Raw genomic sequence first — 25,000 nt, forward strand, 5'->3', positions numbered from 1 at the left:
AATGGTGTTTTAAATCAAGCTGAAACATACTACACACCATAATATTTGTCTTTGGCTGTGGCTCTTGACGGTGGCTTATAGAATGAGTCTTGAGACGCCACTTGCAAAACATCAAGGAAACCTGAGTCTTCTACAATGCTAATGGGTCTACAATCCTTTGCAATCCATTTTGCTATTGTGTTGGTCAAATTATCTGAGGTTGATTTTGTTAATTGCCTGCAAACATTCAGCGTGGTCTGGCGCAAACCACTTGCTGAATCTGACGGCCCAGCAAACGCATGTTTGGCGTTGACATGGTACTTCAAGCTTGAACAGCTCCGGTGAAATTGAAACTCCTTCTTACAAATCTTGCAAATAACCTTGTACTTGTTAACTGTACCATCATCATTCTTTTTATATTTGAATCCGTCAATAGGCCCACTTTGCTCACCTTGCTCCATCTCGCCTCTAGCTCCCAACCACTTTCCTGACCTGAATAATTTGTCACACTGCGCATGCGTGAAATGCGTTAAAAAAATTGACGTAATTAACAGCAAACAACTAATTAACGTCGTTAACGCGCTATTTTTGACAGCCCTACTCTTTTTCTCTACCCTCTCTCCCCCCTTTCTCTCTCTCTCTCTCTCTCTCTCTCTCTCTCTCTCTCCCTTCTCTCTCTCCCCTCTCCCTCTCTCTCTCTCTTGCTCTCTCTCTCCCCTCTCTCTCTCTCTCTCTCTCTATCTCTCTCTCTCTCTCCCCTGTCCCTCTCCCGTCTCTCTCTCTTTCTCCCCCCCTCCCCCCTCTCTCTCTCTCTCGCTCTCTCTCGCTCTCTCTCGCTCTCTCTCTCCCCTCTCGTCTCTCTCTCTCTCTCTCTCTCTCTCTCTCTCTCTCTCTCTCTCTCTCTCTCTCTCTCTCTCGCTCTCTCTCTCTCTCTCCCCCTCTCTCTCTCTCGCTCTCTCTCTCTCTCTCTCTCTCTCTCTCTCGTCTTTCTCTCTTGCTCTCCCTCTCTCTCTCTCTCTCTCTCTCTCTCTCCCCTCTCGCTCGCTCTCTCTCTCTCTCTCTCTCTCTCTCTCTCTCTCTCTCTCTCTCTCTCTCTCTCTCTCTCTCTCTCCCTTCTCTCTCTCCCTCTCCCTCTCTCTCTCTCTCTCTATCTCTCTCTCTCTCTCTCCCCTGTCCCTCTCCCGTCTCTCTCTCTTTCTCCCCCCTCTCTCTCTCTCTCACTCTCTCCCCTCTCCGTCTCTCTCTCTTGCTCTCTCTCTCTCTCTCTCTCTCTCTCTCTCTCTCTCTCTCTCTCTCTCTCTCTCTCTCTCTCTCTCTCTCTCTCTCTCTCTCTCTCTCTCCCTCTCTCTCTCTCTCTCTCTCTCTCTCTCTCTCTCTCTCTCTCTCTCTCTCTCTCACTCTCCCTACCTCTATGCTCTATTCTGATGTTGTCCTGTGTTGCTCTCTGGTGCCCCCTGCAGGCAGCGTCTGGACCTGATGAGAGAGATGTATGACAGAGCAGCGGAGGTTCCCAGCAGCACCATAGAAGACTGTGAGAACGTCATGACCGGAGGAGACCCCTTCTACGACCGCTTCCCCTGGTTCCGTCTGGTCGGCAGGTACAGTACATGACTACCTGGTCAAAGCGTGGTCAGACAGCATGGTCAAATCGCTGACCCCAGTCCACAGTCACACTGCCAAATTCATTGAAAATCACACTTCATTTGAGAGACAGAGACGTGTGGTGAGGGGAGGCAGGCTATGGAATAAATGCAACGGGATCAGACACACCAAACACATGTGTTTGATCCTGTTCCATTCACTCTATTCCAGACGTTTTTATGAGCCTCCTTCACCACACACCTTTGTAGAACTTGAATTTGACTGAGAGACTCTTAATGCATGGATCTGAGAACAGCATGAAGAAAGTCTCTCCAGTCCGATGTATACTGAGATACACTATATATACAAAAGTATGTGGACATCCATTCAAATTAGTGGATTCGGCTAGTTCAGCCACACTCGTTGCTAACAGGTGTATAAAATTGGGCACACAACCATGCAATCTTCACAGACAAACATTGGCAGTAGAATGGGGCCTTACAGAAGAGCTCAGTGACTTTCAAAGTGGCACTGTCATAGGATGCCACCTTTCCAACATGTCAGTTCATCAAATTTCTGCCCTGCTAGAGTTTCCCCAGTCAACTGTAAGTGCTGTTATTGTGAAGTGGAAACGTCTAGGAGCAACAATGGCTCAGCCGCGAAGTGGTAGGCCACACAAGTTCACAGAATGGGACCGCCGAATGCTGAAGCGCATAGCGTGTAAAAATCGTCTATCCTCGGTTGCAACACTCACTAACGAGTTCCAAACTGCCTCTGGAAGCAATGTCAGCACAAGAACTGTTCGTCGGGAGCTTCATGAAATGGGTTTCCATGGCCGAGCAGCCGCACACAAGCCTAAGATCACAATGCGCAATGCCAATCGTCGGCTGGAGTGGTGTAAAGCTCGCCGCAATTGGACTCTGGAGCAGTGGAAACTCGTTCTCTGGCGTGATGAATCATGCTTCACCATCTGGCAGTCAGACGGACAAATCTGGGTTTGGCGGATGCCAGGAGAACGTTACCTGCCTGAATGCATAGTGCCAACTGTAAAGTTTGGTGGAGGAGGAATAATAGTCTGGGGCTGTTTTTCACGGTTCGGGCTAGGCACCTTAGTTCCAGTGAAGGGAAATCTTAACGCTACAGCATACAATTACATTCTAGATGATTCGCTGCTTCCAACTTTGTGGCAACAGTTTGGGGAAGGCTCTTTCCTGTTTCAGCATGACAATGCCCCTGTGCACAAAGCGAGGTCCATACAGAAATGGTTTGTTGAGATCGGTGTGGAAGAACTTCACTGGCCTACACAGAGCCCTGACCTCAACCCCATCGAACACCTTTGGGATGAATTGGAACGCCGACTGCGAGCCATGCCTAATCGCCCAACATCAGTGCCCGACCTCACTAATGCTCCTGTTGTTGAATGGAAGCAAGTCCCCGCAGCTTCCAACATCTAGTGGAAAGCCTTCTCAGAAGATTGGAGGCTGTTATAGCAGCAAATGGGGGACCAACTCCATATTAATGGCCATGATTTTAGAATGAGGTGTTCAACAAGCAGGTGTCCACATACACACACACGAGTACACAAACGCACACACACACACATATCCACGTAGGCACATGCACATAATGCGTGTTCATCACACACATCCACACACAGACACACACATCCACACACAGACACACACAGACACGCACACAGACACACACACACACACACACACAGACACAGACACAGACATACACACAAACACTCTCTCACACACACACACACACGTGTGTGTACATGGGTGGGGGGGACCACAGGAAATTAGCAACAATATTTACACTGGATAGAGGTTTTGTCATTGTTGTGGCAACCAAATTACACACATCCACATTGACCTGTCTTTGCTTTTATAAGTTGACATTTTTCATTGCGTCTGGAAGGGCCATATTTTCCAGAGGGGTAAGAGAACTGCATCTGTAGCTGTAGCATGAGAACACATGTTATTGGGAGTGACATCATTTTGGCTGGCTCCATCCAATACAGAGATCAGAAACGAGGCGAAATTACTCAAGGTCCCCTGCCTCTCGTTCAGTCCCCTTTTAATGTGTCCATGTCCCCTTATAACACCGGCTGTTTCCCCTCCAGCTCACGCTATAGCTAACTGTTCCAACCACCACTCCTTGCCTCTAAGTTCTGAGGGAGAAACTAACTAATAGCCACACTGTCCTTTCATCAGAGGCCATTCCTCCCTTATGACATGAATTAGGCTTCTTCTAAACTGTCAAACTCCAAAGATAAGTTTTCATATTGTTCAAAACCTGACAGTAGAAAATTCCATGCATTATTATCCCCCCTAACATTGACAGAACTTGCTAGACATTTTGGGGCTTTATAATTTTGATACTTTTGAGTCTCATCAGAAATTACTTGTCTTTGTGAGCACATATCTTGAGCTTTTTCTTACTGTCACATCATACCTTCAGCTTTATGTTACTGTCACATCATACCTTCAGCTTTATGTTACTGTCACATCATACCTTCAGCTTTACGTTACTGTCACATCATACCTTCAGCTTTATGTTACTGTCACATCACACCTTCAGCTTTATGTTACTGTCACATCATACCTTCAGCTTTATGTTACTGTCACATCATACCTTCAGCTTTACATTACTGTCACATCATACCTTCAGCTTTACGTTACTGTCACATCATACCTTTAGCTTTACGTTACTGTCACATCATACCTTCAGCTTTACGTTACTGTCACATCATTATCTTCATCTTTACGTTACTGTCACATCATACATTCAGCTTTACGTTACTGTCACATCACACCTTCAGCTTTACGTTACTGTCACATCATACCTTCAGCTTTACGTTACTGTCACATCATACCTTCAGCTTTACGTTACTGTCACATCATACCTTCAGCTTTACGTTACTGTCACATCACACCTTCAGCTTTACGTTACTGTCACATCATACCTTCAGCTTTACGTTACTGTCACATCATTCCTTCAGCTTTATGTTACTGTCACATCATACCTTCAGCTTTATGTTACTGTCACATCATACCTTCAGCTTTACATTACTATCACATCATATCTTCAGCTTTACGTTACTGTCACATCATACCTTCAGCTTTATGTTACTGTCACATCACACCTTCAGCTTTATGTTACTGTCACATCACACCTTCAGCTTTATGTTACTGTCACATCACACCTTCAGCTTTACGTTACTGTCACATCACACCTTCAGATTTACGTTACTGTCACATCATACCTTCAGCTTTATGTTACTGTCACATCATACCTTCAGCTTTACGTTACTGTCACATCATACCTTCAGCTTTATGTTACTGTCACATCATACCTTCAGCTTTATGTTACTGTCACATCACACCTTCAGCTTTACGTTACTGTCACATCATACCTTCAGCTTTACGTTACTGTCACATCATTATCTTCATCTTTACATTACTGTCACATCATACCTTCAGCTTTACGTTACTGTCACATCATAACTTCAGCTTTACGTTACTGTCATATCACACCTTCAGCTTTATGTTACTGTCACATCATACCTTCAGCTTTATGTTACTGTCACATCATACCTTCAGCTTTACGTTACTGTCACATCATACCTTCAGCTTTACGTTACTGTCACATCACACCTTCAGCTTTACGTTACTGTCACATCATACCTTCAGCTTTACGTTACTGTCACATCATACCTTCAGCTTTATGTTACTGTCACATCATACCTTCAGCTTTATGTTACTGTCACATCATACCTTCAGCTTTATGTTACTGTCACATCACACCTTCAGCTTTACGTTACTGTCACATCACACCTTCAGCTTTACGTTACTGTCACATCATACCTTCAGCTTTACGTTACTGTCACATCATACCTTCAGCTTTATGTTACTGTCACATCATACCTTCAGCTTTATGTTACTGTCACATCATACCTTCAGCTTTATGTTACTGTCACATCATACCTTCAGCTTTACGTTACTGTCACATCATACCTTCAGCTTTATGTTACTGTCACATCATACCTTCAGCTTTATGTTACCGTCACATCATACCTTTATGCACACAGGTCAGGGATGGATGCTATTTCTTGACACTGATGATGACCCTGCCCTGTACACATTGGTGGATCCATCCATGCCACTTTGCTTTAGTAGTAATCCAAGCAAAGTTGCTGCTCTACGAATTCTTGAGGTGTGTGTCTCACCTTTTTTTGTATTCTTTTTTAATCAGACCATCATCTGAAACACATGTCTCATATATCTTCTGATATCTTTTTCTGCATAACAGAGCAGCCACTCATGGCTAGATTTCCTTGCCATGTCATGAATGTTCTCTTGATAATAAATATAAATGAATCATCAAACGATTCATGTGAAGCAACTGATTCAGGAAGTGATTCAGGAAGACCCAATATCTCAAGATCAAAGAGCTAGTTTCTACCACAGCTATCTCTTTCAGGCATGACAGAGCACATTATTCTTTATTGTAAAATTTTTGGTCAAATTTTATATGGGAATTGGCTCCCCCCTTTTTTTGCACAATCCAGCACACCACCTCTCATGGGAGTGGGCTTTTTTAAAATACTTTTTTTTTATGGTGTCATTCTTTGTTTTTTTTACGTAACATATTTCAAGCTGTTGGCTGTTAGCTTAAGCTTTTAGACATGTTCCATATTATATGATGATTTCTGCTTGATTTGTTTTTCGATTCATTTGAGTTAAGAAGGCAAAAGCTTTTTTTTTTTCTTCATATTTTTGTCCTGAGCATGCCTTCTTTGCACCTCACCAATGTTGTCGTAGGCCTACCCTTTCTGCCGCCCCTTTCTACCCGCCCCAATGGCACTTGGGAAATGTGGTCCTTGACTGCAAGACACAATATGTTATTGCAAAGATTATATCTAGGAGTTGTGGTATCAGACAATTCAGGAGATTGAAACTAAATATCCTAAAGAAGATGTTCCCATTCTACGTTGTGGTCTTGTGGTCACTTCAAGCGTTACATACAAAATAACAATATTTCAAAATTTTGGGATATGGAAAATATGTTGCCAAAATGACATACAGTTGATCAGTTATTGGTCTTGTGGTTATTATAAAGTGATTCATGCTTAAGTTGGTTATATTTACATACATTACTGTGTGCTCAGGGATGGAACACAGACAAGATGGGTCCTGATGTGCCTGTTCCCATCAAGCTGTAGGCTTTCTGTAGGTTATGTGTCTCAGTCAGTTAAAATGAGAGAGAGAGCTTGAGAGAGAGAGAGAGAGAGAGAGAGAGAGAGAGAGAGAGAGAGAGAGAGAGAGAGAGAGAGAGAGAGAGAGAGAGAGAGAGAGAGAGAGAGAGAGAGAGAGAGAGAGAGAGAGATTCACAACATGCTCCTTACCCTCACCAAGCTCTCAAAAACAAAACACAAAGGCCATGCCCCTTAATTGTCCCGGAAACACTATTATCTTCACCTAAAGTTATTATGTTGACCATATGCTCCCAGAGAGTGGATAGTAAAGGGCTTCCAGTCCAGTTCCAGCTTCTATTTGGTTGCTTTGCATCTTGGTGTTGTGTTCGTCCCATGCTATGTTTCTTCTGTTACCTCTGGACGTTATCACTCTGTCCTGGTGTTTCTGGGCTCTCTAATGGTACATTCACTATTATATCTCTCTCTTATTCATCCTCTCTCTCTGTCTCTGTCTCTGTCTCTGTCTCTGTCTCTGTCTCTGTCTCTGTCTCTCTCTCTCACTCTCTCTATCTCTATCTCTATCGCTTCTCTCTCTCTCTCTCTCTCTCTCTCTCTCTCTCTCTCTCTCTCTCTCTCTCTCTCTCTCTCTCTCTCTCTCTCTACCTGTCTCCCTCCCCTACAGAGCTTTTGTGTACCTGAGTAACCTGCTGTACCCTGTGCCCTTGGTCCATCGCGTGGCCATCGTCAGTGAGAAGGGAGAGGTCAAAGGATTCCTCAGGGTGGCTGTACAGGCTATTTCAGGTAAGATCTGGACCACAGACCCCCACACCCCCCCCACATCGAACAACCAATCAATCAATCAATCAATAATTAAATCAATAATTAAATAATTAAATCAACCAATCAATCAATCAATCATTCAATCAATCAACCAATCAAACAAACTACAGCACAGAAACTAATGCCTAACGTACTGAAGCATACAGACATGTACATGGAGGACTCTGTTTCTTCATAAGACACAGTAGCAACACAGTTCAGGTAGGGTTTGACTGAAAGACAGGCTGAGTGTGGCTTCTACAGGAAGTCAAGTGAAGGTGCTTTGTGTTTCCCTCCAGCTGATGAGGAGGCTCCCGACTACGGATCCGGTGTCCGTCAGTCTGGCACCGCCAAGATCTCCTTCGAGGACCGGGAGTTTGAGAAGGTACGTCTCCTGAGCAAACCAACAGAGGATATCAGGCACTGTTTTGTCTAGTCAGTAACTGATTGCTGATGCTATGTATTGGCTAATGAGAGGCTTTGAAGCCACTAGTCGGCCACATTGGCACTCCCCAGAAGAAACAGATCCATAGGAATGAATGGAATTCTACAGTATTTCAATTAAATGTTTCAAGGATAAAATTGCATGTATTTAAAGGCGAACTGCACCCGCTGATTTGTCCTTGTATTTTGGCTTGTAGTAACAGGTCAATGTAGAATAAACAACTCTTTACATGATACCATAGAAGCAGTGTTCTACTAATACAGTGGGGGAAAAAAGTATTTAGTCAGCCACCAATTGTGCAAGTTCTCCCACTTAAAAAGATGAGAGAGGCCTGTAATTTTCATCATAGGTACACGTCAACTATGAATGAGAAAAAAAAATCCAGAATATCACATTGTAGGATTTTTAATGAATTTATTTGCAAATTATGGTGGAAAATAAGTATTTGGTCAATAACAAAAGTTTCTCAATACTTTGTTATATACCCTTTGTTGGCAATGACACAGGTCAAACGTTTTCTGTAAGTCTTCACAAGGTTTTCACACACTGTTGCTGGTATTTTGGCCCATTCCTCCATGCAGATCTCCTCTAGAGCAGTGATGTTTTGGGGCTGTCGCTGGGCAACACGGACTTTCAACTCCCTCCAAAGATTTTCTATGGGGTTGAGATCTGGAGACTGGCTAGGCCACTCCAGGACCTTGAAATGCTTCTTACGAAGCCACTCCTTCGTTGCCCGGGCAGTGTGTTTGGGATCATTGTCATGCTGAAAGATCCAGCCACGTTTCATTTTCAATGCCCTTGCTGATGGAAGGAGGTTTTCACTCAAAATCTCACGATACATGGCCCCATTCATTCTTTCATTTACACGGATCAGTCGTCCTGGTCCCTTTGCAGAAAAACAGCCCCAAAGCATGATGTTTCCACCCCCATGCTTCACAGTAGGTATGGTGTTCTTTGGATGCAACTCAGCATTCTTTGTCCTCCAAACACGACGAGTTGAGTTTTTACCAAAAAGTTATATTTTGGTTTCATCTGACCATATGACATTCTCCCAATCCTCTTCTGGATCATCCAAATGCACTCTAGCAAACTTCAGACGTGCCTGGACATGTACTGGCTTAAGCAGGGGGACACGTCTAGCACTGCAGGATTTGAGTCCCTGGCGGCGTAGTGTGTTACTGATGGTAGGCTTTGTTACTTTGGTCCCAGCTCTCTGCAGGTCATTCACTAGGTCCCCCCGTGTGGTTCTGGGATTTTTGCTCACCGTTCTTGTGGTCATTTTGACCCCACGGGGTGAGATCTTGCGTGGAGCCCCAGATCGAGGGAGATTATCAGTGGTCTTGTATGTCTTCCATTTCCTAATAATTGCTCCCACAGTTGATTTCTTCAAACCAAGCTGCTTACCTATTGCAGATTCAGTCTTCCCAGCCTGGTGCAGGTCTACAATTTTGTTTCTGGTGTCCTTTGACAGCTCTTTGGTCTTGGCCATAGTGGAGTTTGGAGTGTGACTGTTTGAGGTTGTGGACAGGTGTCTTTTATACTGATAACAAGTTCAAACAGGTGCCATTAATACAGGTAACGAGTGGAGGACAGAGGAGCCTCTTAAAGAAGAAGTTACAGGTCTGTGAGAGCCAGAAATCTTGCTTGTTTGTAGGTGACCAAATACTTATTTTCCACCATCATTTGCAAATAAATTCATTAAAAATCCTACAATGTGATTTTCTGGATTTTTTTTCCTCAATTTGTCTGTCATAGTTGACGTGTACCTATGATGAAAATTACAGGCCTCTCTCATCTTTTTAAGTGGGAGAACTTGCACAATTGGTGGCTGACTAAATACTTTTTTTCCCCACTGTATAACAATGTTCACCTTTCACCTTTCATTGTCATTCCCAGCGGATACAGATACTGTGACTATCAGCATTTTGTCTGGTGGTAATGGGGTTACCTTGGTAACATGTCAGAGTGGTCATTCCTTCCTGTCTGGTGGTAATGGGGTTACCTTGGTAACATGTCAGAGTGGTCATACCTTCCTGTCTGGTGGTAATGGGGTTACCTTGGTAACATGTCAGAGTGGTCCTACCTTCCTGTCTGGTGGTAATGGGGCGACAGTCTTATGGCTTGGTGGGAAGAAGCTGTTAAGGAGCCTTTTGGACCTAGACTTGGCGCTTCCTCTGAAACCGCCTAGTATATACTTCCTGGATGGCAGGAAGCTTGGCCCCAGTGATGTACTGGGCCGTACGCACTACCCTCTGTATCGCCTTACAGTCGGATGCCGAGCAGTTGCCATAGCAGGCGATGATGCAACCGGTCAGGATGCTCTCGATGGTGCAGCTGTATAACTTTTTGAGGATCTGGGGACCCATGCCAAATCTTTTCAGTCTCCTGAGGGGGAAAAGGTGTTGTCGTGCCCGCTTCACGACTTTCTTGGTGTGTTGGACCATGATATATATTTATATATATATATATATATATTTTTTTTTTGTCATTTAGCAGACGCTCTTATCCAGAGCGACTTACAGTTAGTGAGTGCATACATTTTTCATACTGGCCCCCCGTGGGAAACGAACCCACAACCCTGGCATTGCAAGCACCATGCTCTACCAACTGAGCTACAAACTGAGTTTGTTGGTGATGTGGACACCAAGGAACTTGAAACTCTCGACCCGCTCCACTACAGCCCCGTCGATGTCAATGGGGGCCTGTTCGGCCCTCCTTTTCCTGTAGTCCACAATCAGCTCCTTTGACTTGCCCACGTTGAGGGAGAGGTTGTTGTCCTGGCACCACACTGCCAGGTCTCTGACCTCCTCCCTATAGGCTGTCTCATCGTTGTCGGTGATCAGGCCTACCACTGTTGTGTCGTCAGCAAACTTAATGATGGTGTTGGAGTCGTGCTTGGCCACGCAGTCGTGGGTGAACAGGGAGTACAGGAGGGGACTAAGCACGCACCCCTGAGGGGCCCCCGTGTTGAGGATCAGCTGATACCATTGTATTCAATAATAAAGTAAAAGTGTCTAGTAACATTTTAATGCAGAGTGCCAGGTCTCTCTCCATGCACGTTTTCGTGAAACTTTAACGTCTTCATATCTCTAAATCATTGTCATGTGGTGAATCAAAATTCTATCCTAATCTAAATGAAAATGATACACACCTAAAAAGTAACTTCTATTGCCATTGCCAACTATGTAAAAATAGCCTCCATAAAGCCAACAAATAAAAACATTGCAGTCTGCGGGTCGAAAATATCCTGATAAAAATAAATATCCTATAAATCACATTGGCTACACATGGCCTGTCTGCAACGAACTTGAAACATTGTATCAACTATTAACTTGGGTCCTGCCCTAAGATTGTGCCAGCGAACTTGCAACATTGTATCAAATATTCTGTATGAAAAAATGTCCCGCACCAGTGAGCTCGGGACAGACAAAGCTGTTGACTATTTGCGCAAGGGATAAGGAGCAGTGCTTGACTTGGGCAGGAGCTCACCGGAGCTGAGTACCGGCACCTCAAATGTTCTACGGCTTGAGCTCCTGTTCCTCTTAAAGAATATTAGCTCAAAAGTATTGTGGAGCTCCCAAAATGAGTAGAAGTCAAACAGTGATAAGAAGTAATCAGGTAGGCCTATTTTTTATAACGTTTCCATTGGATCAGAGCATGACATTTTTCCCTTTCATGCTGAGTGGTTATCGAAAGGGAGAGAGCTGGAAAGATGTTTCAAATACATTGAGGAACGATTGTAATTCTCAATGGATGTAAAAACAGACTTTGTTTGCTTGCTGTTTGAGGTGAAGAATACATTACTTTGAGAAGCTCCACAGGTCATTAGTGGTGGTGCGTTAAGCCAATCAGAAATACTATCAGATCCCCAAATGGCCACATTTATATGCCTACATTTTTTTTTATTTATTTTTATTTCACCTTTATTTAACCAGGTAAACCAGTTGAGAACAAGTTCTCATTTACAACTGCGACCTGGCCAAGATAAAGCATAGCAGTGCGATAAAAACAACAACACAGAGTTACATATGGGGTAAAACAAAACAAAAATAAAAAAAAATACAACAGAAATACAATTAATATACAGTGTGCAAATTTAGCAAGTTATGGAGGTAAGGCAATAAAATAGGCTATAGTGCAAAATAATTACAATTTAGTATTAACACTGGAATGATGTGCAAGAGATGATGTGCAAATAGAGATACTGGGGTACAGATGAGCAAAATAAATAACAATATAGGGATGAGGTAGTTGGGCGGGCTAATTTCAGATGGGCTGTGTACAGGTGCAGTGATCGGTAAGGTGCTCTGACAACTGATGCCTAAAGTTAGTGAGGGAGATAAGCGTCTCCAGCTTCAGAGATTTTTGCAGTTTGTTCCAGTCATTGGCAGCAGAGAACTGGAAGGAATTGCGGCCAAAGGAGGTGTTGGCTTTGGGGATGACCAGTGAGATATACTCGCTGGAGCGCAGACTACGGGTGGGTGTTGCTATGGTGACCAATGAGCTAAGATAAGGCGGGGATTTGCCTAGCAGTGATTTATAGATGGCCTGGAGCCAGTGGGTTTGGCGACGAATATGTAGTGAGGACCAGCCAACAAGAGCGTACAGGTCACAGTGGTGGGGTATTATATGGGGCTTTGGAGACAAAACGGATGGCACTGTGATAGACAACATCCAATTTGCTGAGTAGAGTGTTGGAGGCTATTTTGTAAATGACATCGCCGAAGTCAAGGATCGGTAGGATAGTCAGTTTTACAAGGGCATGTTTGGCAGCATGAGTGAAGGAGGCTTTGTTGCGAAATAGGAAACCGATTCTAGATTTAACTTTGGATTGGAGATTCTTAATGTGAGTCTGGAAGGAGAGTTTACAGTCTAACCAGACACCTAGATATTTGTAGTTGTCCACGTACTCTAGACCCGTCTAGAGTAGTGATTCTAGTCGGGTGGTAGCCCAGGCCAGGTAGCCTATAGGCCTACTTCTATGCGTAATCAGGTGGGTGTCCTTACTCAACATTGACAGGAGCGCTCCAAACAAAAGACAATGACTAAATTGACAAAACTCATAAATGGAATGAAATAAACCAAAACATGTTTCTCACAAGTGTAGCAGGTTGTGCACTCTGCAAACAATGTGTCCACTCTCCGACCACATTTTCGGATCAAGCATAAATTGGCTTTTAGTCTAGGCCTCCGCAATGGATTAGTTCACAGAGATGGGGCAAATATATATATTTGTTACTGCTCGACTAAAATAATCTCGGTCGACCAACAGCCTAACGACCAAACAATCAACCAGTCGACTAATTGGGGTCAGCCCCAATTATTTTTTATTTTTTAAAATGTTTAGCTCACATAATTTAATTAAAAAGTATACATTTAGGTGTCTGTAATATAATAAATATAGTAAAACAAATGTAGACAATAATAAATTAATATAGCTTCCAAAATATTGTTTTGAATGGGAGGGGAGTGCCAAGATGGATGCGTGGGGGCTTCAAAACAGCACCCCCCGTCAGTCATCTAGTGTATGTATAAATCATTGTATGTACAGTGATTGCGAAAGTATTCACCCCCCTTGGCATTTTTCCTATTTTGTTGCCTTACAACCTGGAATTAAAATGGATTTTTGGGGGGTTTGTATCTGTCACGATCGCTTAAGGAGGAGGACCAAGGCGCAGCGTTGCGGGTGAACATATTTAATTTATTGACTAGATCACACGATCAAAACAAAGAACGAAACGTGAAGTCCTTCGATACACAAACCAAAAGGAACAAGAAACCACAAAACACAAAGTGCAAGACAAACAGTTAAATATGGCTCCCAATCAGAGACACCCAGCTGACACTCGTTGCCTCTGATTGGGAGTCACTCAGACCAACATAGAAAATTAAACATAGACTTACACACCCTGGCTCAACATAACATAGTCCCCAGAGCCAGGGCGTGACAGTATCATTTGATTTACACAACATGCCTACCACTTTGAAGATGCAAAATATTTTTTCTTGTGAAACAAATAAGACAGAAAAACTGAAAACTTCTGCGTGCATAACTATTCATCCCCCCAAAAGTCAATATGTTGTAGAGCCACTTTTTGCAGCAAATACAGCTGCACGTCTCTTGGGGAATATCTCTATAAGCTTGGCACATCTAGCCAGTGGGATTTTTGCCCATTCTTCAAGGCAAAACTGCTCCAGCTCCTTCAAGTTGGATGGGTTCCGCTGGTGTACAGCAATCTTTAAGTCATACCACAGATTCTCAATTGGATTGGGGTCTGGGCTTTGACTAGGCCATTCCAAGACATTTAAATGTTTCCGCTTAAACCACTCAAGTGTTGCTTTAGTAGTATGCTTAGGGTCATTGTCCTGCTGGAAGGTGAACCTCCGTCCCAGTCTCAAATCTCTGGAAAACTGAAACAGGTTTCCCTCAGGAATTTCCCTGTATTTAGCGCCATCCATCATTCCTTCAATTCTGACCAGTTTCCCAGTCCCTGCCAATGGAAAACATCCCCACAGCATGATGCTTCCACCACCATGCTTCACTGTGGGGATGGTGTTCTCAGGGTGATGAGATATGTTGGGTTTGCGCCAGACGTAGCGTTTTCCTTGATGGCCAAAAAGCTCAATTTTAGTCTCATCTGACCAGAGTACCTCTTCCATATGTTTGGGGAGTCTCCCACATGCCTTTTGGTGAACACCAAATGTGTTAGCTTATTTATTTCTTTAAGCAATGGCTTTTTTCTGGCCACTCTTCCATAAAGCCCAGCTCTGTGGAGTTTACGGCTTAAAGTGGTCCTATGGACAGATACTCCAATCTCCGCTGTGGAGCTTTGCAGCTCCTTCAGGGTTATCTTTGGTCTCTTTGTTGCCTCTCTGATTAATGCTCTCCTTGCCTGGTCCCTGAGTTTTGGTGGGCGGCCCCCTCTTGGCATGTTTGTTGTGGTGCCATATTCTTTCAATTTTTTAATAATGGATTTAACGGTGCTCCGTGGGATGTTCAAAGTTTCTGATATTTTTTATAATCCAACCCTGATCTGTACTTCTCCACAACTTTGTCCCTGACCTGTTTGGAGAGCTCCTTGGTCTTCATGGTGCCGCTTGCTTGGTGGTGCCCCTCGCTTAGTGGTGTTGCAGACTCTGGGGCCTTTCAGTACAGCTGTATATATACTGAGATCATGTGACAGATCACGTGACACCTAGATTGCACACAGGTGGACTTTATTTAACTAATTATGTGACTTCTGAAGGTAATTGTTTGCACCAGATCTTATTTAGGGGCTTCATAGCAAAGGGGGTGAATACATATGCACGCACCACTTTTGAAATGAAGTTATTTTTTTCATTTCACTTTTTGGACGATTTTGACTATTTTGTGTATGTCCATTTACATGAAATCCATAAAAATCAATTTAAATTACAGGTTGTAATGCAACAAAATAGGAAAAACGCCAAAGGGGATGAATAGTTTTGCAAGGCACTGCACCTTCCGTAGTTTTAAAATCAAAACAAATCATATGTATTGGTCACATACACATGGTTAGCAGATGTTATTGCGAGTGTAGCAAAATGCTTTTACTGAGACCTGTCTGTAGCTACCTCCTTTAGCTTTGCTTACTGTATGCTGTAGCTACCTCCTTTAGCTATGGTTACTGTATGCTGTAGCTACCTCCTTTAGCTATGCTAACTGTATGCTGTAGCTACCTCCTTTAGCTATGCTAACTGTATGCTGTAGCTACCTCCTTTAGCTATGGTTACTGTATGCTGTAGCTACCTCCTTTAGCTATGCTAACTGTATGCTGTAGCTACCTCCTTTAGCTATGGTTACTGTATGCTGTAGCTACCTCCTTTAGCTATGCTAACTGTATGCTGTAGCTACCTCCTTTAGCTATGCTAACTGTATGCTGTAGCTACCTCCTTTAGCTATGCTAACTGTATGCTGTAGCTACCTCCTTTAGCTATGCTAACTGTATGCTGTAGCTACCTCCTTTAGCTATGCTAACTGTATGCTGTAGCTACCTCCTTTAGCTATGGTTACTGTATGCTGTAGCTACCTCCTTTAGCTATGCTAACTGTATGCTGTAGCTACCTCCTTTAGCTATGCTAACTGTATGCTGTAGCTACCTCCTTTAGCTATGCTAACTGTATGCTGTAGCTACCTCCTTTAGCTATGCTAACTGTATGCTGTAGCTACCTCCTTTAGCTATGCTAACTGTATGCTGTAGCTACCTCCTTTAGCTATGCTAACTGTATGCTGTAGCTACCTCCTTTAGCTTTGCTAACTGTATGCTGTAGCTACCTCCTTTAGCTATGGTTACTGTATGCTGTAGCTACCTCCTTTAGCTATGCTAACTGTATGCTGTAGCTACCTCCTTTAGCTATGCTAACTGTATGCTGTAGCTACCTCCTTTAGCTATGCTAACTGTATGCTGTAGCTACCTCCTTTAGCTATGGTTACTGTATGCTGTAGCTACCTCCTTTAGCTATGCTAACTGTATGCTGTAGCTACCTCCTTTAGCTATGCTAACTGTATGCTGTAGCTACCTCCTTTAGCTATGCTAACTGTATGCTGTAGCTACCTCCTTTAGCTATGCTAACTGTATGCTGTAGCTACCTCCTTTAGCTATGGTAACTGTATGCTGTAGCTACCTCCTTTAGCTATGCTAACTGTATGCTGTAGCTACCTCCTTTAGCTATGCTAACTGTATGCTGTAGCTACCTCCTTTAGCTATGCTAACTGTATGCTGTAGCTACCTCCTTTAGCTATGCTAACTGTATGCTGCCCCTTGTTGTCAGTTCCAGGCTAGGTCCTCTAGCTTTAATGTCAGTGGCTAGGCCACTCCCTCTATCTCTGCTAACTGTGTGCTATCTTCTGGCTAGTTTGCTAGTTTGCTAGCATCTCTTCCAGCTTTGCTAACTGTGTGCTATCTTCTGGCTAGTTAGTAAATACCTCCTAGGTTTGCTAGCATCTCTTCCAGCTTTGCTAACTGTGTGCTATCTTCTGGCTAGTTAGTAAATACCTCCTAGGTTTGCTAGCATCTCTTCCAGCTTTGCTAACTGTGTGCTATCTTCTGGCTAGTTAGTAAATACCTCCTAGGTTTGCTAGCTTCTTTTCCAGCTTTGCTAACTGTGTGCTATCTTCTGGCTAGTTAGTAAATACCTCCTAGGTTTGCTAGCTTCTTTTCCAGCTTTGCTAACTGTGTGCTATCTTCTGGCTAGTTAGTAAATACCTCCTAGGTTTGCTAGCTTCTTTTCCAGCTTTGCTAACTGTGTGCTGTCCCTTGTGGTCAGTTCCAGGCTGAGTCGTGCCCCGCTGGTCTGTCCCGTACTGGGGTGTCCCAGGAGGAGCTGCGTTTCGTGGAGGGGGAGGGACAGAACTCAGGGATGGGAGCCCTCAGCCGATGAGGTCAACAACAACACATGTGCGGGTAACCACCACTAGCTGTGTAGTCTCCTCAGCCGCTGTGGTGTCTCATCAAACTGTGGTGTCTCATCAAACTGTGGTGTCTCATTAAACTGTGGTGTCTCATTAAACTGTGGTGTCTCATCAAACTGTGGTGTCTCATCAAACGGTGGTGTCTCATCAAACTGCAGTGTCTCATCAAACTGTGGTGTCTCATCAAACTGTCCTGCACGTGTCTTGTGTGTGGAGGCTGTCTGTGTGACTGTGGTCTGTCTGTGTGGGTGTGGCCTGTACATGTGGGTGTGGTCTGTGTATGTGGGTGTGGCCTTCCAAAAGCCTTCAGAAAGTATTCATACCTCTTGATTTATTCCACACTTTGTTGTGTTACAGCCTGAACTCAAAATGGATTAAATAGATTTATTTTTCCTCACCCATCTACACACAATACCCCATAATGACAAAGTGAAAACATGTTTTTAGAAATGATTGAACATTTATTGAAAATGAAATACAGAAATATCTTATTTACATAAGTATTCACACCCCTGATTCAATACATGTTAGAATCACCGTTAGCAGCGATTTCAGTTGTGAGTCTTTCTGGGTAAGTCTCTAAGAGCATTGCACACCTGGATTGTACAACATTTGCACATTATTATTTTTTAAATTCTTAAAGCTCTCTCAAGTTGATTGTTGAACATTGCTAGACAGCCATTTTCTGGTCTTGCCATAGATTTTTAAGCAGATTTAAGTCAAAACTGTAATTAGGCCACTCAGCAACATTCAATGTTGTCTTGGTAAGCAACTCCAGTGTATATTTGGCCTTGTGTTTTAGGTTATTGTCCTGCTGAATTTGAATTTGTCTCCCAGTGTCTGTTGGAAAGCAGACTGAAACAGGTTTTCTTCTCGGATTTTGCCTGTGCTTCGCACTATTCTGTTTATTTTTCTCCTAACAAACTCCCTAGTCCTTGCTGATGACAAGCATACCCATAACATGATGCAGCCACCACTATGCTTGAAAATATGAAGAGTGTTACTCAGTGATGTGTTGTGTTGGATTTGCCCCAAACATAACGCATTGTATTCAGGACATGAAGTTAATTTCTTTGCCACATTTTTTGCAGTATTACTTTTTATTGCCTCATTGCAAACAGGATGGATGTTTTGGAATATATAATACTGGCTGTATTGATACACCATCGAAAGTGTAATTAATAACTTCACCATGCTCGAAGGGATATTCATTGTCAGCTTTTTTCTTATTTTTTTACCAATAGGTGCCCTTCTTTGCGAGGCATTGGAATCCTCCCTGGTCATTGTGGTTGAATCTGTTTTTGAAATTCACTGCTCGACTGAGGGATCTTACAGATAACTGTATGTGTGGGGTACAGAGATGATGTAGTCATTCAAAATTATGTTAAACACTATTATTGCACACAGAGTGAGTCCCTGCAATGGGATTTGTTAAGCACATTTTTACTCCTGAACATATTTAGGCTTGCCATAACAAAGGGGTTGAATACTTATTGACTCAAGACATTAAAAGCTTTTCATTTTTTATTAATTTGAAAACATTTCTGAAACCATAATTCCACTTTGGCATTATGGGGTATTGTGTGCAGGCCAGTGACACAAAATCTAAATGAAATCAATTTTCAATTCAGGCTGTAACACAACAAAATGTGGAAAAAGTCAAAGGGATGTGAACACTTTCTGAAGGCACTGTAAGTGTGTGTGGTCTGAGTTCATATCTACTTTATGCTAAATGTATGTATGTACAGGTAGGTAGTGTGTTTATCTGCCTGAAGTTATACTATGTTGTGAGTAAGGATGTAGGGTAGAGAAATAGCTCAGTGTGCCATAATGAAAACACAGAAAGATTAACTACACTCAATGTCTCTCCTATGTCTTCATGTCTCCGTTCTGACCCCCTGTAGCCGGTCGAGATGAGTTGGAGAGCCCCCTGAAGGCCAACCTGGACGGAGCCCTGGAGCACCTGAGGATAGGTAACGTCTTCACCTTCAGAGTGACGGTCCTACAGGCCTTCAGCATCTCTGCAGAGTACGCTGACATCTTCTGCCAGTTCAAGTAAGTTGTTGTTGTTGTTGTTGTTGTTTTTCTTCTTCTTCTTCTTCTTGTTCTTCTTCTGCTTCTATCAGATCTTTAGGTATTCTACCAGTCAAAAGTTTGGACACACCTACTCATTCAAGGGTTTTTCTATATTTTTTTTAATTTTTTTTTCTACATTTTAGAATAACAACAAGTGCTCAGCATATGTGGGAACTCCTTCAAGACTGTCGGAAAAGCATTCCGGGTGAAGCTGGTTGAGAGAATGCCAAGAGTGTGCAAAGCTGTCATCAAGGCAAAGGGTGGCTACTTTGAAGAATCTCAAATATAAAATATATTTTGATTTCTTTTAACACTTTTTTTGGTTACTACATGATTCCATATGTGTTATTTCATAGTTTTGATGTCTTCACTATTATTCTACAATGTAGAAAATAGTAAAAAATTAAGAAAAACCCTTGAATGAGTAGGTGTGTCCAAACTTTTGACTGGTAGTGTATATCTTTAGGTCTATCAGATGTTGAAACAGGCTAACAAGGCCTTCTCTCTTTCTCATCAGTTTCATCCACCGCCATGATGAGGCCTTTTCCACAGAGCCTTTGAAGAACACAGGGCGAGGCCCTCCTCTGGGCTTCTACCACGTACAGAACGTAAGCAGTTGAACGTTTAATGAAAAATGATGTACTAAAATATGAATCAGAGTCACAAGCAGGTAATGGGGATTAGAGGGCCGAATATCAAACAAACAGTTATTCTTGATATTTCAGAATGAAACAGGGCAGGGATTATGGGAGAAATATAGATAGTAATATTAAAAGTAACAGATATAGTTTACATGTTCACATTCAAATGAGGGAAAAGATAGGTGAGATCGATCTGGATACACTTACGTATTTGTATTTACATCTGATAGACCTGGGGTCGAAACACATTAAGGCACTTACATTACATATAAAACCAAAGATAAAACAGTACATCATATAACATTATTACACCACTACATATCTACAATACAAAATGTTTAATACCACCATACAACAATATCACAATGTACGTGTGTGTAGAGTGCGTGTGCTAGCGCTTGTATGCGTGTGTCTGTGTCTCTTCACAGTCCATGCTGTTCCACAAGGTGTATTTTAATGTTTTTTCAATCTGATTCTACTGCTTGCGTCAGTTACCTGATGTGGAATAGAGTTCCATGTAGTCATGGCTCTATGTAGTACTGTGCGCCTCCCATAGTCTGTTCTGGACTTGGGGACTGTGAAGAGACCTCTGGTGGCATGTCTTGTGGGGTATGCATGGGTGTCCGAGCTGTGTGCTAGTAGTTTAAACAGACAGCTCGGTACATTCAGCTTGTCAACACTTCTTACAAAAACAAGTAGTGATGAAGTCAATCTCTCTTCCACTTTGAGCCATGAGAGACTGACATGCATATCATTAATGTTAGCTGCCCGTGTACTTTTAAGGGCAGCCGTGCTGGCCTGCTCTGAGACAATTGTAATTTTCCTAAGTCCCTCTTTGTGGCACCTGACCACACGACTGAACAGTAGTCCAGGTGCGACAAAACTAGGGCCTGTAGGACCTGCCTTGTTGATAGTGCTGTTAAGAAGGCAGGGTAGCGCTTTATTATGGGCAGACTTTTCCCCATCTTAGCTACTGTTGTATCAATTTGTTTTGACCATGACAGTTTACAATCCAGGGTTACTCCAAGCAGTTTAGTCACCTCAACTTGCTCAATCTCCACATTATTCATTACAAGATTTAACTGAGGTTTGGAGTTTAGTGAATGATTTATTCCAAATACAATGCTTTTAGTTTTAGAAATATTTAGGACTATCTTATTCCTTGCCACCCATTCTGAAACTAACTGCAGCTCTTTGTTAAGTGTTGCTGTCATTTCAGTCGCTGTAGTAGCTGACGTGTATAGTGTTGAGTCATCCGCATACATAGACACACTGGCTTTACTCAGAGCCAGTGGCATGTCATTAGTAAAGATGGAAAAAAGTAAGGGGCCTAAACAGATGCCCTGGGGAATTCCTGATTCTACCTGGATTATGTTGGAGAGGCTTCCATTAAAGAACACCCTCTGTGTTCTGTTAGACAGGTAACTCTTTATCCACAATATAGCAGGTGGAGTAAAGCCATAACACATACGTTTTTCCAGAAGCAGACTATGATCGATAATGTCAAAAGCCGCACTGAAGTCTAACAAAACAGCCCCCACAATCTTTTTTATCATCAATTTCTCTCAGCCAATCATCAGTCATTTGTGTAAGTGCTGTGTTTGTTGAATGTCCTTCTCTATAAGCATGCTGAAAGTTTGTTGTCAATTTGTTTACTGTAAAATAGCATTGTATCTGGTCAAAGACAATTTTTTCCAATAGTTTACTAAGGGTTGGTAACAGGCTGATTGGTCGGCTATTTGAGCCAATAAAGGGGGGCTTGAGGGCACACACTTTCTAGTAGGCTTAAATTGAAGATATGGCAAATAGGAGTGGCAATATCGTCCACTATTATCCTCAGTAATTTTCCATCCAAGTTGTCAGACCCCGGTGGCTTGTCATTGTTGATAGATAACAATACTTTTTTCACCTCTTCCATAGTCACTTTATGGAATTCAAAAGTACAATGCTTGTCTTCATAATTTGGTCAGATATACTTGGATGTGTAGTGTCAGCATTTGTTGCTGGCATGTCATGCCTAAATTTGCTAATCTTGACAATGAAGAAATCATTAAAGTAGTTGGCAATATCAGTGGGTTTTGTGATGAATGAGCCATGTGATTCAATGAATGATGGAGCCGAGTTGGCCTTTTTTCCCAGAATTTCATTTAAGGTGCTCCAAAGCTTTTCACTATCATTCCTTATATCCGTTTTTTTCCCCATAGTATATATATATATATATATATATATATATATATATATATATATATATATATATATATATATAAAATTTTTTTCATTTATTCACATGATTTGTTAATTTGCAGTACGTTTGCCAATCGGTTGGGCTGCCAGACTTATTTGCCATAACTTTTGCCTCATCCCTCTCAATTTCTCATCATTTTCTTAATGGGTGCATGCTTATTAGTAACTGGAATAAGCAATTTCATAAATGTGTCAAGTGCTGCATCTGGTTGCTTCTCATTACACACCACAGACCAGCAAATATTCTTTACATCATCAACATAAGAACTACTACAAAACTGACCTCTTATACACTATATTAGGCCCAGCTTTTGGAACTTTGATACTGCAGCATTAGTAAAGATGCGATGAGGTCTGCAACCAACGTTCTTCCATTGTGTAGAGTCCAAAACAAAGGATTTCACTAGTCCAAGTATAACTTTTTGCAAGGTCCTCTCACGGAGTGTCCTTGAATTGATTTGTAGCTCATAAATTGACAGCAACCATATGTCTGGTCAGCGTCGGAACACAACTGTTCACATGTTCTATTTATTGTCCTGGAACCAGCAAGAGGCCTCTTGTCAGGAGAGCTGCGATTGGCTCAGGTGAGGAAAAAGTTATATGAATCAATAAATTGTCCACACCAAAGGAAGGGTATTTTGTATACTCTCATAACATATTCCAACGTCCATGTGAAGACAAAAACATACTTTTCCTTGGACAAGTGAGGGTAATACCTTTTAATTGTCAGGAAAATACATTGAGTGTACGAAACATTATGAACACCAGCAATTTCCATGACATAGACTGACCAGGTGAATCCAGTCGAAAGCTTTGATCACCTGTTAAATCCACTTCAATCAGTGTAGATGAAGGGGAGGAGACGGGTTAAATAAGGGTTTTTATGACTTGAATTCAATTGAGACATGGATTGTGTACGTGTGCCATTCAGAGGGTGAATGGGAAAGACAAAATATTTAAGTGCCTTTGAACGGGGTATGGTAGTAGGTGCCAGGCGCACCGGTTTGTGCCAAGAACTGCAACGCTGCTGGGTTTTTCACATTCAACAGTTTCCTGTGTGTATCAAGAATGGTCCACCACCCAAACGGCATCCAGCCAACTTGACCCAACTGTGGGAAGCATTGGAGTCAACATGGGCCAGCATCCCTGTGGAAAGCTTTCGACACCTTGTAGAGTCCATGCCCTGACGAATTGAAGCTGTTCTGAGGGTAAAAGTGGGGTTTGCAACTCAATATTAGGAAGCTGTTCTTAATGTTTTGTACACTCAGTGTGTATCATACACATCCTAAAAGTCAAGGTCTTATTATACACATCTAAAAACACTTTTAACAAAGTCATTTTAAGTCAATTTACCTTGTTTCCTTGATGAAATAATAAGAGGTTTTTTTGTATGGAGTTTGTTGCTTTCCACATACAGTGCATTCAGAAAGTATTCAGACCCCTTGACTTTTTCCACATTTTGTTACGCTACAGCATTATTCTAAAATTGATTAAATTGTTTTTTTCCCTCATCAATCTACACACAATAACCCCATAATGACATAGCGAAAACAGGTTTTTAGAAATATTTGCAAATGTATTAAAAATATAAAACATAAAGAACTTATTTACATAAGTATTCAGACCCTTTGCTATGAGACTTGAAATTGAGCTTGGGTGCATCCTGTTTCCGTTGATCATCCTTGAGATGTTTCTACAACTTGATTGGAGTCCACCTATGGAAAATCCAATTGATTGGACATGATTTGGAAAGGCACACACCTGTCTATATAAGGTCCCACATTTGAAAGTGCACGTCAGAGCAAAAACCAAGCCATGAGGTCGAAGGAATTGTCCGTAGAGCTCCGAGACAGGATTGTGTCGAGGCACAGATCTGGGGAATGGTACAAATTTTTTTTGGCAGCATTGAAGGTCCCCAAAAACACATTCTTAAATGGAAGAAGTTTGGAACCACCAAAACTCTTCCTAGAGCTGGCCGCCCGGCCAAACTGAGCAATTGGGGGAGAAGGGCCTTGGTCAGGGAGGTGACCAAGAACCCGATGGTCACTCTGACAGAGCTCTAAAGTTCCTCTGTGGAGATGAGAGAACCTTCCAGAAGGACAACCATCTCTGTAGCACTCCATCAATCAGGCCTTTATGGTAGAGTGGCCAGACGGAAGCCACTCCTCAGTAAAAGGCACACGACAGCCCGCATGGAGTTTGCCAAAAGGCACCTAAAGACTCTCAGACCATGAGAAACAAGATTCTCTGGTCTGATGAAACCAAGATTGAACTCTTTGGCCTGAATGCGCAGTGCACGCTGACACGGTCGCCAGGTGTACGGTGTTTCCTCCGACACGTTGGTGCGGCTGGCTTCCGGGTTAAGCGGGCATCGTGTCAAGAAGCAGTGCGGCTCGAATCGGTTGTGTTTCGGAGGACGCACGGCTCTCGACCTTCGCCTCTCCCGAGTCCGTACGGGAGTTGCAGCGATGGGACAAAACTGTAACTACCAATTGGATATCACGAAATTGGGGTGAAAAAGGGGTACAAAAATAATATAATATAACAGAAAGTGTTCTTGGGGACCTTCAATGCTG

General features: G+C 42.6%; 1 protein-coding gene across 1 annotated transcript in view; it reads left to right on the forward strand.

The window, feature by feature from the left end:
- kif1aa (kinesin family member 1Aa) overlaps positions 1 to 25,000 on the forward strand; it is a 144,170-nt gene that overhangs the window by 70,442 nt on the left and 48,728 nt on the right. Inside the window, 7 exon segments of the mRNA XM_045205588.1 lie at positions 1,440 to 1,577; positions 7,449 to 7,567; positions 7,885 to 7,970; positions 17,319 to 17,417; positions 17,419 to 17,455; positions 19,368 to 19,518; positions 20,057 to 20,147. Coding sequence (XP_045061523.1) covers positions 1,440 to 1,577; positions 7,449 to 7,567; positions 7,885 to 7,970; positions 17,319 to 17,417; positions 17,419 to 17,455; positions 19,368 to 19,518; positions 20,057 to 20,147 — 721 coding nt within the window.

Source organism: Coregonus clupeaformis, chromosome 20 (assembly GCF_020615455.1).
Source record: "Coregonus clupeaformis isolate EN_2021a chromosome 20, ASM2061545v1, whole genome shotgun sequence".
Lineage (NCBI taxonomy): Eukaryota > Metazoa > Chordata > Actinopteri > Salmoniformes > Salmonidae > Coregonus > Coregonus clupeaformis.